Raw genomic sequence first — 16,650 nt, forward strand, 5'->3', positions numbered from 1 at the left:
CCTGGCTGAGGCTAAGTTTTCATGCAGGGGAGACATAGTTAGAAAGTTTTCCCCAATGGAGCAAGTCCATTCCCTCAATGATGGATAGAAGGAAGCGTTACCTTTCTACTGCCTGTTGGATCCGTCTCATCCAAGTATTTCGTTCCTCCTTGGAATTGGTATGAATTTCATACATCTCAGGACCAGCAGAGGAAGCGCTGATCAGAAACATCCCTCTCTCCTCATTCGCAACTTCTCGAGCAATCAGCTTCTGAAGGGAAATCACTGATGGCTTCTGATCCTACATAAAACAGGATGGGGTGCAGGTGAAGGGGTCTCACAAAACACGGTAGCTAAGGAAAGCAAGAGCGTTAGACAAATCTTTATTTCACTTCAACCTTTTCAGAAGAGCTGTGGAAGTTAGTAAGATCTCTGACAGAAACAGTATGGTGAAGAGATGGAAAAGGAGGATTATAGAACATCTGTCCTTAAGAATTGGTGATTTAAAAGGACAAGTTTTTAAAAGAACAATCAGAACAGCAAGAAAACAATATCAAAAATGGTGTAGTCAGGGATGGAGGGATTTTCCTAGAAAGGCACAGTTTAGGAAACAGTGTATCAAATACTACAAAGAAATGAAGAAGGGTGGAAGGCCTTAAGAGTCCACTGGATTTGGCAGTTAACAGCAACACTGTTTCAACAAGGTGATGGTTACAGACGCCCAAGAGTAGACTGTGAAAATGAACGAACTGGGGGGGCAAGACCTCAGATTCCCCAGAACCAACGTCTTCTGCTACTGTGGTACCCAGCACAAGAGCCTAACTCCTACAGCCCTACCTGCAAATGCCTCTTCTTCCCACCAACCAGGTGAGCCCTTGGTGGGCAGATATGGGTCTAATTCATCTTCATATGCCTAACATATTGCTTTGAAAAAAGTAGGCAACTCGATAAATGTCTGTGGAACTATAGTTGGCATAATTCCATCAGAGAGAAATAGGAAGAAAGTCTAAAATGTGGCATCCGAGCCACAACTGAATCACCTCTTCTACCAGCATTTACTGTGATCCTTCAATGTCCCCTTCCATGCACTGGGGATTCAAAGACGAATAAGACACTGATAACACTGATTTGGGTAGGGAGCTCTAGTTGCAAGAATTGCCAAAAGAATGCCTGCAGGATGAATGGCTTGGGGGCTAAATATGAGGAATCTGCTTTGGTTTGTGGCTTCTACCATTGTTGACAGAGTCGGCCGCAGTGTGTGGTTTTGCTTTTCCCTCATGGACTGAGCGACGCCTGTATCCAGAACACGTCGCGCCATCCCTCACTGCTGACTCCTCAGTGCTGATGTCTGCTTTCCCAGCAGGACACGTCTTTACAACATCAGAAGCTGAGTATGAGGATAGGAGCAGAGTATCTCTTCATTCCACCTCCATCCAATTCTTAAGAGCAGCAAAACCAAAAAAACAACCCATGATGGGACAGACCACTGTTCTACCCAGTCCTGCATGCTGCCTCTGCTCATGGCTGGAAAAGCAGCTCTGTGGCAGAGCCACTGGGATGCTGCCCTTTCTAACTTGGGAGAGCCCCCAGGCACTGTAAACATCCCATATTCGATTACGGATCTGCTATCTAAGATCTTGTCTGCTTTCCTTCTTGCAATGCACAGCTTTAGCTTCCTCACCTTACAAGGTCCACAGCCCCTGTACAGAAAGAGGCCGAGTAGGTCTGAATTGATTAAAGACATTAACAAGAATAAATTACTTGAACCAGTTGGTTAGTGGTGCAGGAGGAGACAGGTGGGGTCAGATATTTTAAAAATGAAAACTAAGTCAGTGGATAGAAAGTAACATTAATTAAATTGGGGTTTGGGGAAAAAGCAGCAGATCGACCATCCTGGGTCCATACTCTCCTTTTAAAGCCCAGGCGATAGCTGAGCCATCCCTGCCGTCTTTGAGAAGGGGCACGTATCCCCCGTTCACCGCAGTCCTGCCTCTCGATCAGCTCCTTCAGAGCGAGAGTCGGTCCAGCTCACTCACTTACATTTCCTGCCCAGTCCCAGCAGGTGCTGGAGTTGACAACCTCTGCCACAGGGAAAAGGGAAAAGGGAACCGCTACATTTAGCCCCACTGTTAACACCTTATCCATGTGCGATTCCATGAAGTGGCTGATTCTATCAGCGAGAAGTTCCGTTCGCCATTCCACTGTGATAACAAGACCTTAAGGTCACTTCATATTCTCAATGTGTACTTCCACATCTGCATGCTCACTCTGCTTTTTTATTGTTCATTCATTCTGAAATTATCTTCTTTGATATTCAAGAGATCCTCCTAGACTCAGGACTCCAGGATTTAGTGAACCTGTCTACTTTTCCCTACTCATTTCATAGATTTGGTCCTGCTCCCACTTCCACTGAGTCATCTTTAAAAACAAGCAAAATTCTTTTATAAAAAAGATCCCCCAACCTCTACTTTCAGCTGCTTAGCTCCTTGGCCATTTCCAAATTCATCATGTCTTCCGCAACACAGAGCAAGTTAAGAATTTCCGAAAGAAATTTTTCAAACAGCACAAGGAGCAGAGAATCTCACCTGTGGTGATCAGCATGAAGATAACTTTCTAAAATACTAAGGTGAGAACTAGGAAATCCAGGTATTTGTATACCCCTGGCTAATGCATCAATTCCCTCAAGAGGTAACCATAAAGTATTTATGATGTGTGGGTTTGTGTCCACTAGATGTCCATGATGCAACTCAAAAGCATGAGACTGAACGGTGCACTGGACTCTTCAAGGATAATGCTTTCTCTTTCACTCCTTGACCCCGACAAGGGCTTGGCTGGCCTTTACAAAGGCGGCGATGTTTCAGGCTAACATTGTCAGGAAGATTGGCACCATCTAACTGTGGTCCAGGGCCAAACACGTTCAACCAAGAGGAGCTTAGCTGTGGCTGCCTTCATTCTGGCATTTGCTGGACTGCATTTCCAGTGCCCCACTTAATGGTAAACATGGTCTACAGGTGGCCCAGATAAGAGAGAAAGATCCGTATTTCAAGCCATACTTTAGGTTGTGCATCACAACTTGGTCTGAATCCACATGCATGTTACCCTAGACAACAAAAGAGTTGTCTTTATACTGTGTCTAATTCTTGATCCATCAGCAGGTCACGTGGCCTATGATAAGTACCACTCAAGACACAGGATTTGTTTCTCTTTCAGGTCTTTCTTTTTGAAGAAACTTTTTTTTCTACAAAAATGTGCTGTGCATTTGTTTTCTCTTCCAACACGGCCCTCACCATGCCACAGGACAAACGAAATGGTCCCACCTTCTCACTTATTTTCTGTGTGTTCTTCCAGAGCGCCCACAATTACAGTAGCAACAGGCTGTTGGATGAATCAGTAGGTTGTCATGAAATTTGCAAAGTATACAGTTCAAATGGGTCGGGGCCGTGGGACTGGTTTAAGGCCTCCTGTTGTCCTCTGGGGTAACTTTGTGAAATAACCTCTGAGCCTGACACGACTTGGCATCACTGTGCAGATGAGAGGCAACGCGCTAAACACAGCGAAGACATCTACTGAGCCAACCTGATGAGCACGGACGCTGCTCCAGTCTCTCCCCCCAGAAGCCATCACTGGGCAGGCATGCTCCTTTGCTTTCTCTGAACAGCATAACAGAAACTTCTTTAAGCTCTGACTTTGCCAAAACCAGCTGGAATTACGGATGTCTGCTAATGGTACCCAAATATCCTCTCAGTCAAGGGATGATAAGCACTAACATTTTAGAGAGCCACCATTAGAGTGCCCACACTGGCACTGCACCTTAGATTCTTTCCTGTAACAGGGCCTGATGCTGACGAGGTGTTAACCAATGACATCTTCCGCCTTTAACTGAGTCACTGTGGCCCACAAGATATGTAAAAAAAAAAAAAAAGCTATAAAATACTGATTTTACTCCTGGCCTGAGTCTCACTCTTTGCTGGCAATGAGATTAACCTAACACACTACAAAAATAAGTGTTAAATGAACAACTTTAGTAATTAGTAGCCATTATGGTAGAAATAGGAAAGAATCCTCTTTACACTTCAGATATCAGGAAGGTGTGCCCATGTTTGACAGAAGGAGCATCATGAATGGGGTTGGTACCTGGTATAGCAGGCACTGTCCCATGGGCACAGAGTGAGGTGCCAGAAATGACCTACTGTTCCCAGCATTAACCTTCGAATTGCTGGGAAGTTTGGAGTGGGGCAGGCAGGGAGGGGTTTTCTGGAGGAAAGACCAAGATAGCCAGAGAGCAAAGGGTCACTTATGGGGTTTAGGCAGTGCCTATTCACCAACCAGTACCAAAGTACTCCAATATTTTCACAAATGGTTAAACTGCTGCCTCAGCTGACTACCAGCCCTGGGTGTGATACATCAACACGTATCATGCTTGGTAAACCCAAATCAATGCTTGTTACTGGCCACTGCAATCGCTAATGATGGGACTGTACCACAGGCATGATCTTGCCAATGACCAATTAATTTCACTAGGAATTTCAGGCATGTTTCAAGGAGATGTGGGATTAAGCCAGTTAAAATATTCATCACCCAGCCATATACTTACGACCGCTGCAAAGATGTATTTCTGGTCTTTTTCTTGTAAAAATAGCAGCACATCAGTCAGGAGTAGAGCTAGGACATCTTCAAAGAAAAAAAAAAACATCACTCATGTTAATGAAGCACATCACGGTTCAAAAGCCTTTAATTAGATACTTTGATTTCATGTTTAAATAACTTAAATAAACGTATTAAAAATAAAGACTACAACTTAGTCTAACTACAGAACTTCTATTAAAATGCTCATATTATGATAGCTAAAGATGTATTTTATCAACTTAGTAGGTAAGCTGTGTTTAAATGTGCGTGTCTGTGTGTCACTATAGGTACAGCTAAATCTTCAGCAAAATTTAATGCTATAGCTTGCAAAATGGAAGGAAAAATACCCAATATGAAAGAAGGTTCTAACAGAATGGAGCAAGCCCTTACCTTTCAGGGAAAAAGTACTTAATTTAAAATGTTCGGGGGCAGCTTCTGCCTTGTTACTATATACTAATCTGCTGTCTCCTTCTGTCTAGATCTGAGGGAAGTCTGAGATCCTGCACTTCCTTTCCGTACTGTTCACAAGAACCCATCTTCACTGCATCACCACACATTCTAACACAGTTACCAAGCTGTTCATTCTACAAAATAGATTAAAAGCAAAGCAAAACAAAACAAATAACTTGGAGCAATAGGGTCTACAGACTGTAGTTAATATTTCAGTTGTGGTCAACATTCTGCTTGTGGTGAATATTCGATTGCAACATTGCAAGGTGCTGATCAACAAATCCCATTTCAGTCATCTGTTGCCACCACCACAAAAACTGGATAACCCTCCAATGGAATTCGAGCACCTAGAATTTAACAACCTCTTTCTCTCATTGCTTGCCTCAGGAAGTTACTAAGATGTATGAGACCCAGGAGACCAGGCCAGTGGTTCTGAAGCCTGTTGCACCCTCACCTGGGTGCTGTTAAGCATCCCTCTGCTTGGGCTTCATCCCCACACCAGTAAAAATCAATCGCTGGGAGAAGACTTGAGCATCAGTAAAATTTTTAAGCTCCAAAGGCCATTCTAGGCTTTTAAGTCCAGTGGCCAGGGCTGAGAAAGCCTCAGGCAAGATGCCAGCTTACAGAATCAGCCCTTGATGAGTGGAATAAAGTGTTTCAGACTCCAGCCAGAGTGACAGGTAGGGTAGTGCCCGACAGCAAGCAGCACACCAATGTCAGCATGTGTATTTATGTATGATTTTACTCTGCATATTTATGCGTTGAATCACCCAGCACTAGAGGTGCCGTTCAGAGTTCATTTCTCGCCTTGATGGTCTGAGCCCCAGGCTGGCTTGGCACACAACAGACTCTGGGTGTTTCGGCATACCGCCTCATTTTCAACACACCACATCTGCCAGAATAATATTTCCGTGCCAACAATGAGCAGAGTTCTCAGTTCCTTTGATTCAAACATCGCAGGCACACAACGCATAGGAAGCCTTCTGCTCAGGGTAGCAAACCCCCTGCAGAGGTTTGTAGCTGGGCCACCTCTGTCTACTGAAGTTCCCAACTCAATCCTACAGGAACCTTTCCTCTCACCCAGGTCTGCGTGTGTGCCTGCATCGCTGAACACTTATCTCCTGAAAATCAGTCCTCTGTTAAGTGAATAACATGCGTGAAAGAGGGAGAAACTGGTTTGTGAGAGCCACGGTACCTTTGAAACGACCCGTAGCCGTTTTCCAATAAACAAGGCCGTCATACAGCAGGGTCCTCTCTTTACTCATCAGCGTCTGCTTCCTAAACACATGGCCGTTCTTGAGCTTGGTGTATGTCTTGTTTTCGATCTTACTTAGGATCTCAAGCCATTTTTGTTTTTTCTCATATTCGCTGACTTTTAAATCCACGGCTGCAATCATGTCTTTAATTAAGCCAAGAGCTTTGCATAAGTCTTTATGTTCTTCAGTGTTCTCTGTGTGGGAAAAAGAACAAACACTATGCAAACAACCAGAGTGCTAAGGAAGACACTTTTCCTGTAGTTTTACTACAGTTAAATATATCATCCAAATTGCAGAAATCCCACAACAAAAATACTGGATTAAGTTCAAATAGTCTGTTATCACTCTGAACCCCTCCTTCCCAAAAGGATGGTTGAAAATGTAATAATTAAGGAGATTTACTTATGCGATGCTTCCACTGAAACACTATAACAGTGCAATGTCTGAGTTCTAGACACCTGTCTGACCTTCTTCCCTAGAGCAGGGAATGTGTTACAACCCAGGTTAGACCTTCCTTCCACCTTCCAGAGACAAGTAATCAAGTAACCCCCACACCAAGTTTCTTAGAACTTACCTGAGCTGGAGTCCTTTCACAAAAGGCAGTTGCAGGGTGATGTGAACAGGCCCCAGGCTCAGTTGCCTTTCTAGAGTCCTCGCTCCATAAAAACTAATACTCAAAATTATATTTTACCATTGCATTAGCATAAAGATAAATATTTTAATAATAGATAGTAAAACATTTTTTTCACCCTAAAAAAATGGGACCAAGCTACTGTGCTGAGTCAGCCACACTCATGCCAACAGGGTAGATCATCGATTCCAGCTCTTATTCTTTAAAATACTGGCCATTTCTCTTCTCTCTAGATTAGCTTAAGGAAAATTTTGGAGGAGTTTCTGGAAACAGCCTCCTGGAGCTCCAGATGAAACTAAATTTAGCTATTGTCTATGTCTGATTGAAAAAAAAACTAGTTGATGTTTATTGAGATGAATGGAACTGAAAGGGAGAGTTTCAGAAGGTTAGAAAACGCTAGGAGAGAAGAAAAGAAAAACAGCAGAGAAAACAAAAGATTCTCTAGAGCCTAGAGCAGCAGAAATAAACATGCAGAAACAGCAGTGAAATGGAGTAAGAACAAGTCCTCCAAAGGGTCTAACGCCTGGGCTTAAATGTATTAAATAGACACTCGAGGGCTTTGTCAGAAAGCCAAGGAACAGATGGGGATGCCCATGGTTAACAAGGAAGACGTCCTCCCTGCCCGTGGAAGAATGTCCTGCCCTCCCTTCACTACTTCACCCACCTGCCGCCCAACCAAGCAGCACCCCTGCCTTCAAGAACAGTTTCTCCTTCTAAAGAGCCTATTTCATGTATAGGAAAGCTGAGTAGAGAAAATCAAAGGTGAGTTACCAGCTGACTTAAACTAAGACCAAGAAAAGGCTCAAGTCTTGTGACCTTCAGGGAAAAACAACTGTTTTGTAACAGCGTGCAGCTCCCAGGGCAGCAGCGTGGGGTCACCTGGGAGTCCTGTTAGAAACGCTTACCTGGGGTTCTACCCCAGACCCACTGAGTCGAAGTCTGCCTGTAGACAAGATCCCCAGGCGAAGGGTATTCCTAATAAAGTTCAAAAAGCGTGGCCATAATAGAGCCATGGAGCCGATGTTCCCAGAAGCCAGAGAGACAGCTGGTTGGAAAGGTCTGACCTCACTAAGGAGGCAGGGTCCATTCAGACACTCTGACGGCTATGCCCGAGGAGCCACAAGTCACACTTCATCAGTGCCACACAGCAGGCAATCTCTACTATGCACTCCACCTGGAATTCGGCGTGGGGTGACTCAACGGAGCACGAGCTGACCTAACACAATCGGACCAAAGTTAGTCTCTGAGGTATCGTATTAAACTTAATCTCAATGCAAACTGCAAGTCTTAATTTTGCTTTCATTCTTTTACTGAGAACAAAATTATGAGGCTTTTCTCTTTACATAGTGCTTATATTTTCTTTTATGTTAAATTATAGGAAGCAGTACAAATGGGACGTAAGGAATAGACGCTACCGTTCCTGCCTGAACTTCAGTCCTAATGTGACTAAAAACATGGACAGACTATATCATGCATTTCTCCTCACCTAGACCGCTTCCAAAAAAAAAAAATGATGTTAGAAGTTGACTTTTTTAGAGTGGGCTCTTAAAATCTCATTACCATGTTCAAGATGTCCAAATCAAAGGATCAGAATAAAGATAATAAAAACAGCTTCTACTTATCAAGCACTTTGTTTATAACCAGGCTGTGTATTGGGCAATTTCTGAGATAATCTCATTTAATCTTCACAACAATTCCATAAGATGAGGATTATTCTCATTTGTAGTGGAGAAAATTGAGGTTCATTTCATTAACTTGCCCAACAAATGAGTGGCAGAGCCAAGTATCTGCAATGGCAAAGCAAGTGCACAGGATGCCACACCCAAGCCCCTGTTAACACAGCACATGACCACCCTAGTAATTTACTCAAGATCAGTACACTAGCTTGAGGAATAGGCATTTTTACCCATCCATTCATTGCACTGTTATATTTTTTTATTGAGAGCCTATTGTGTACCAGCCACTGCACCAGGCACTGCATCTAGACCCACAAGGAGCATACAGTCCAGCCACGTGCATTAACAGCTTCTTAAAGTGTACCCAGATGTTGGCTCCTGAGCTGGATGAATTGTCAGGGTCAAAAAAGGCTCCTTTAGGAAGCATTCTCAGTCTAAGAATTCACTGCTTGGGAGAGGTGAGGCTCGATCGCACGTTTCATCAGACTGCTGGGAAGGTAACAGCAAGATGAAGAAGTAGAGGTATGAAGGACTGGGTGTGGGAAAAGCAGAAGGGAAGGGCGGGGTCAAAGTATGAGGAAGCCTTCTTGGTTTGGGCTGCTTGGAGGAATGCAGACTACTGGCCAAGCCACATTATGAAAGACAATTTTTCAAAATGGATCTGAATCCTAAGGCTTTACCGTTTTTCCATAATGAAAAATCTTTATGAATCAGAGGCCACAATCATTTATAGCTGTTTACAACAGCTCAGTTACGTTGAAAACTAATGGAAGAGGCAAATGTTTGTCCCAGAAGTCATCACTCACCCTTACTGTACTGCAATATCCTTTCCACCAAGACAGGGTATTTTGTGATGCGCTGAGTGACCAGCAGAATGCATTCTGGAATTCCTCGCCTTCGAGCCAAAAGATTACTGTTTCGGAGCTTAAAATATATAAAAATATATAGTTTTTTTTAATATATGTAAACTCTACCTGTATTTTCTTTTTAGGTAGGAATTGAATAATACAGAGAATCTACAATAGTATAATTCTATTCAGATATAACATGTATTATCATTAATTAAAATTTGATATATTATCACTAAATTGTACACTTTGTCATTAATTTCAATAACCCAACTCCCCAAGATTGAGAAGTTTCAAGCTACTCTGATGTATCTATGTATTTAATTCCAAAAATGAGCAAAATTTAATACTTGTAAGTGCTAAGATTCATGAAAAGCAACCGTTTTGAAAAATACTCAGAAATCAAAGTCAGATTTTGAACATGAGTGTGCAATTAACTATTTATTTTTCCAATAGATTTTTCTCTACATTTCTTATTATTCATCATAGCACTTAAAATTTCCTCTACACAGGACAGTATTTTTCTAAAAATCTCAAAATATTCTTTGCAAGTTCTCAATACACACATATGTTAAAAAAGAAAAAAAAAGGAGGTAGCATTCTTAAAATGGTAGATAAAAACATTAGAATCCATGATATTCTAAAGGACAAGTTTCTTCAACAAGTAAGTTGCCCCCCTCCCTAAAAATGGGATGGCAACATTCAATTTAAAGGCAATTTAAAAAGACATAATCCCCACATACAATACATGAACCCTGGTCAGATCCTGATTTAAGCAATCCAATTTTATGAGATAACCAGGGAAATGTAAACACTGATGCGCTGTTTGAAGGTATTAAATAATGTATTATTGTTAATATAAGTGTAATAATGCCATTGTAATTTTTAAAAGATGTATGGTTTAGAGATGTAAGTTACATATGAAATGATGTACATCACACATTTGCCTCAAACTCATCTGGTGCGGATAGGGTAGATTCTTTATTTTTCTCTGGTTCTTCCAATTTGTAACTTGTCAGGGCCTGAAACAGCTTCATCGGATATTACAAAGGTACCCTTTGGAAGTTTGGAGAACATGACTTCACAAATATAAGATACAAAAGTAAATGATTTTGGAGAAATATTCTACTAGCACAGAAAAAGAGAGTATCTTTGCCATAAAACTATCATTTCCTTCCTCCCCGAAAAACAGCTTCTAGATGTGAAACTTGGTTAGATCATGTAAGAAACAAGCAGAAGCCTCATGCAGGCTTACCATTAAAACAGAGTTTTAAAATACTTGCCTTAATAAAATTCTGAAACTTTTTATTCTGCTGGAGTTCTTTAAAGAGGCTAACAGCCTCTTTGTGGTGGCTACAGAATTCTCCATATATTTTCTTCATTTTATTTGCATTTTCTTCTGAAAACTGAAAAGAATAACATTTCAATGATGGTTTATAAATTTAGTTCTAAACACTAAAAAGAACATACAATTTTCATATATTTTAATATATTCTTTGCAAACAAAGAATAAACATCCTGGAATTTCTGACAAAAATCACTTCTCTTCCCTGAAAACTTTTTAAATTAAAATAAGAGGTAGTAGTCAACAGTTAAGAGGGCAGGTGGGTACAGCTCAGTGCATGAAGTCCTGGGTTCAATCCTCAATACCTCCATTAAAAAAAATTAAAAATAATAAATACAATTTTTTTAAAAAAGAGTTAAGAGGAAGACATCAATCTAATGTGATTATATTATATTGAAATAACTCACTTTTCAACAGTCAAATGAAAAACATTTGATGTATTTTTTATGTGTTTGTGCAACTTTATAATTTCGATTTATAGTTTTAATACTTTTATAGATTGAAGGAAGGGAATGGGGCAATGTTTGGGGATTCTCAGAAAGGCTGACATTTACAGTGGCTAACTGATCGTGTCCATGAACTCATTCCTCAGCTTGGGAATTTGATTTTTGTCATCACAAATGGATCAAGAGGCAGGTTATCATTAACCAAGATGACAGAGAAAGGTGAGTAATCAGAAGGCAAATTTATTAACTGAAGGACACATGTAGAGATGTGAGCTGGATACTTCATTACCATGACTTGTAGAAAATTCCACATGGGAACCAACTTGACATCATAAGGGGATATGGAGAGAATTAGCTGAATTATTTAAATGCCAATATTTTCAGACTCTGACAACACTGTGTACGCATGTCCATGTTGAAGATCACTGCAACAGAAACCAGACCACACCTACACCCCCTTAGAAAGTACTTAACATTTACATCACTACCTCTGGTCTTGTCAGCTTCGCATAGTTTTATCTACGCTCAAGGCCAATATATCTCAAGAGATGATCCTTAAACCACCAACAATAATACTTAGGTACAAATTGAGTAAAACATACACAGGCCTTGTATGCTGAAACGACACAATGCTAGTGAAAGAAACCAGAGGATTTAAATAAGCATACCATGTCCACAGAATGGAAGATCCAACAGTGTAAAGATATCGATTCTCCCCAGATTAATATACAAGTTTAATACAATTCTTTTCAAATCCCAGCAAGTTTTTTTATAGACATAGAGAAAATTATTCTAGAATTCATATCAAAAGGTAAAGGAGCTAGAATAGCTAAAAACAGTTTTGAAAAAGAATAAAGCCTATTCAATTTCAAGATTATTTAACTACAGTAATAGTAACTGTGGAAGGATACACACGGGTCAGTGGAACAAAATAGGAACCCAAAATGCCCAACAGATTTTGACAAAGGGCAAAAGCAATTTATTGGAGGAAGGACAGCCCTTTAAACAAATGAGACCGCAGCAACTGAATATCCACAGACCAAAAAAAAAGAACCTCAACCAAAGTCTCATGTCTTATACAAAAGTTAAGTCCAAATGGATCACAGACTTAAATGTAAAACGTAAAAGTATAAAATGTTTCAGAAAAAACACAGGAGAAAACCTTTGGCATCTCAGACTAAACAAAGAGTTCTTAGACTTGAAGACCAAAAGCACGATCCTTAAAATGAAAACCTGACATGTTGACCTCACCAGAACTACAGAAGTTACAGACTTAGAGAAAATATTTGCAAACCATATATCTGACTGAAGTCTAGTATCTGGAATATATGAAGAAATATCAATACTCAACACTAAAAAAAAATCCAATTAGAAAATGGGCCAAAGACAAGAACAGACATGTCACCAGAGAGGAGATACAGATGGCACATAAGCACGTGACAGACGTCCATCATAAGCCACTGGGGAATTGTGATTTAAACCACAAGGCGACATCACCACACCCCTCTCAGAACAGTTAAATCAAAAACAGTGACAACACCAAATGCTGGCGAGGAGGTGGGGAAACGGGATTACCTGTACATTGCTGATAGGAACGTAAAATGGTACACGGAAAAACAGCTGGCAGTTTCTTAGAAAACTAAACATGCTATTATCAACCACACAACCCAGAAACTGCGCTCCCAGGCACTGATCCTGAAGAAATGAAACCTTAAATGTGCACACACATCTGCATGTGATTGTTAATAGAAGCTTTATGTGTAATAGCCCCAAACTAGAAACAACCAGACGCCCTTCTACAAGTGAATGATTAAACAAACTGGGGAACATCCATACCAGGGTATACAAGCCAACAATAAAGAGGAATGAAGTAGTGTCATATGCAGCCATCTGGATGATTGAAAGAACTGTGCTAAGTGGGAAAAAAAAAGCCAGTGCAAAAGGAACGTACTGTGTCTATAATCTATATAACGTGTACAATTTATATAACATTTCTGAAATGGCAGAATTATAGAAAGAGAGAAGAGATTAGTGGTCGCCAGGAGTTGGGGACAGGAGGGAAGTAGACGTGGCTATAAAATGGCCAGAGATGAGGAATCCTTGTGGCAGCAGAAATGATCTGTATTTTTGCTGTATCCGTATCAGGATTCTGGCTGTGGCACTGTGTTACAGTTTTTAAGACATTACCAGGGGGGGAGAAATAATTCTAAAATGCCAAATCCCAGACCCAATCCTACCAAACACCACCCTAGGGGTTGGGAGCACACGATCTGAACAAGCTTCGCGAGGTTCCCAGGTACTGGAAGTTGGGGGACGACTGCTACACCCCAACCACGTCCCACAGGCTCGCAGCTCCTCACCCACACTCCACGTTCCCGCTGACTCAATCCCAGCCTCGCCTCCTGAGAGCCTCCTGAGTCTCCGAGGTCAGAGTGGGGGGCTTCCCCAAACTCTCTCCTGCACCTTTCAACGCCTTGTTCTTCCTCGGCTCCCACAGAGCGCCACACCCACAGCCGCTGTCTGAGAAGTTTGCTAATAGGTTCTTCAGGAAATGTGCCGGAAGGAATCCCTTGCCACACCCACTAAGCATGCTCGCCCACAGGAACACAAAAGCAGACTTAATCCTTTTCTCTGAGTACTGAGGATCTACCCCAGTGCTTCATCTAAAAGACCGCCAGGCTCACCCTGTGCAACAGCCAGCTTCCCAAACCTCGTTCTCAACTGCAGCCTTGCTGTTGTCCACACAAATTAAATAAAAATATAACGTAGAGATGTGAAGTTTTTGTTAGCTATGAAAGTGACGTAAGAACGAAAATGTTTTAAGTGACTAGAATTAAAACAATGATTGTTTGGATCAAGGAGAGAGATGGACTCAAATACTTTCAAATGGTAAAATAATCCTGCTCTTCACTTTGGAATGCACTCAGATTCAAGGTCACAAAGACACATTCAGACATTTTTATTCAAACTGTCTTGCAAAGTGCTGTACAGCCTCTGAACCTGGCACTGCATATGCTTCAGGCAAATTATGAAGATAGAGCAGATCTAGGATTTTAAAGATAATGTGCAAATCAGATAGCGCTTTGACTAGAAACTCATTACTAAGGTGGATTTTATGCATTGTTAGGCAAGTGGAAGTAGATTTTGGGCAATTGTTACAGTTTTATTTTTCTTTTTGTGCATTAAAAATATTTGTATTTAAGCATATTTCTATTATTGAACTTAACTCCCCAATTTTTGGCATACAGCCCAAAAGCTGACCTCCACTGGTGTGTGTCACAGGGTGAAACTGATACAAAATTAATATTCTGGAGATGACATTTTGGCGTCTACCCAGAGAAAACCAAACTAAGGTAACTAGAGATGACTCTCCAAGCCTTTCCTCAAAAGCTATAAGCGACTGCAAAACATAGCACTGGAGTGAATTCCTAGCATTTTACTCAAGTGACCCACTCATTCGATAAACATTTATAGTACCAAGCACCGTTCTAGGTGCTGAAATACAGTAGCAAAACAAACAGATGAGACTCCCTGCATTACTGGGACTCAGAGACTAGCAATGGTGGAAGGTTTCCCCAGAATGAATGTCCCTGCGATATCTCAAGACATCATATTCTCAGCTCAAATCCCAGTTATGCCACTTATGAGATGTGTGAACCTGAGAAAGTCATTACTTCTCCATGCCTCGGTTGTAGGGAAAATAATGTTTACTTCACTGTATTGTGAAGGTTAAGTGAGACAATATGGTGGAAGTACCTTAAAAGTGCTGCCTGTTGTATTAAGGTCCCTGGATACATGTCACTTAACTTCTGTGTTAGTGTGTTTTAAATGGAGAGCCGCTTTCAGAGAGATCAGGGGGCCAATACAAATTGTCAAAAGTAAGTTGTTTGTTCGTTTGTTTTTTAATTAGGAGAGTGGCACAGCCCATTCTCACTGATGTTTCAAGCATCCCAAGCACTAAGAAGAGCCCCCTTTTAGTGAGATTTGCTTGTCTTATCCCCCAGACATTAGCTCCAGGGCCTGAATGATAATAGATCTGCCTCACTCCTCCTGAAATGAGCCAGTGTTCATCCTGCAGGTACTGGTGGGACTATCATGGGCCCGGGGGGAAGCATATTATGAGAGAGACCACCACATCCAGAAGTTTAAGTCAGCTTCCATAGGGAATTCCTTTATGGCTGTGCCTCCTGCCGGAGACAGAGACAGGGCGAGGGATGGATGATACTGCCAAGTCCTGTGGCGCACAGAGGGGTCAGTCACCGGCTGTCTCAGACATCGGTCATATGTACCAGTGCCAAGGAAAAGAAAACCAGCCAAACCTGTCAAAAATCATGAGACCAATTCCACTTCTCCGTAGGCTTGAACACTCCAGAGAGCCTGCAACTTTTAGGTTTTGAGGTTTTAGGACCTTTAAACCTTTCTTACCTGTTGGACTAGAATATCGCCAATTCGGTTGATGATGAAATTCCTGTCGCTGCCAGCACCGGATTCCTGCCTTCGCTCCTTCATACTATAGAAGAAATGCCTGTGGATTTCGAGTAACTCATCTAAACAGGGGAAGATTTTATCCACGGTGCTGTGGTCAAGCTGCAGCTCCTCTTTCATCCCCTTCCGGAAGACCTCAGACATGATGAGCAGGGTCTGTATGTGGTGCATCTCTGTCTGCATTAGCTCTGAAACAGGTGAGCAGAAACATGCTTTAAAAAAACAGGCATCCTTGGAGGTTAACTGGACTTATAGTGATCATCTTGCAGTTTATACAAATATTGATTCATTATGTTATAACCCTGAAACTAACATAATGTTACATGTCAATTATACCTCAAGTTTTAAAAAGTATTCCTATTGACCTAAATTAGTATGACCGCCACCTCACACAGGTGATAAGGGGCCCTCCTCACCACAGGACTTCGTGACACACACAGGATTAGCGCAAACTAAGAGCTAGTTTCATCTTTAAAGCAAGGTATCTTCTTGGAACCACTTTTGAGCATTTACTTCATACTTGAAAAAAAATTTTTTTTAATTGAAGTATAGTCAGTTACAATGTGTCAGTTTCTGGTGTACAGCACAGTGTCTCAGTCATGCATACACATACATACATTCGTTTTCATATTCTTTTTCATTAAAGGTTATTACAAGGTATTAAATATGGTTCCCTATGCTTGAAAATTTTTTAAACTTCATTTTTTCCTAACTAGTCTATAATTTGGCTTCCCCTAATTCAGCCTGCCTTCACCCCAAATAGCATGACACCATAAAACCTCCCATGGCTGAACTCTGTACTCAGACCGCAGCACAATCTCACAGGGCCCTCATCCGGGTGCTGCCAGTCCCACTGCATCCATATGAGCCACAGTCCCCAGTGCATGCAGGCAAACTGCTGGGCCACG

General features: G+C 41.5%; 1 protein-coding gene across 3 annotated transcripts in view; it reads right to left on the bottom strand.

The window, feature by feature from the left end:
• Positions 1-16,650, bottom strand: part of ARHGEF28 (Rho guanine nucleotide exchange factor 28) — a 276,600-nt gene that overhangs the window by 45,945 nt on the left and 214,005 nt on the right. For all 3 annotated transcript variants that reach the window (XM_072958530.1, XM_031674979.2, XM_072958531.1), the window contains 6 exons: positions 15,683-15,930; positions 10,750-10,872; positions 9,425-9,542; positions 6,251-6,505; positions 4,574-4,650; positions 102-280 (listed from right to left, as the gene is read on the bottom strand). In XM_072958530.1, coding sequence (XP_072814631.1) covers positions 102-280; positions 4,574-4,650; positions 6,251-6,505; positions 9,425-9,542; positions 10,750-10,872; positions 15,683-15,930 — 1,000 coding nt within the window. The remainder of the gene's footprint in view (positions 1-101; positions 281-4,573; positions 4,651-6,250; positions 6,506-9,424; positions 9,543-10,749; positions 10,873-15,682; positions 15,931-16,650) is intronic.

Source organism: Vicugna pacos, chromosome 3, assembly GCF_048564905.1.
Source record: "Vicugna pacos chromosome 3, VicPac4, whole genome shotgun sequence".
In the NCBI taxonomy this organism is placed as follows: domain Eukaryota; kingdom Metazoa; phylum Chordata; class Mammalia; order Artiodactyla; family Camelidae; genus Vicugna; species Vicugna pacos.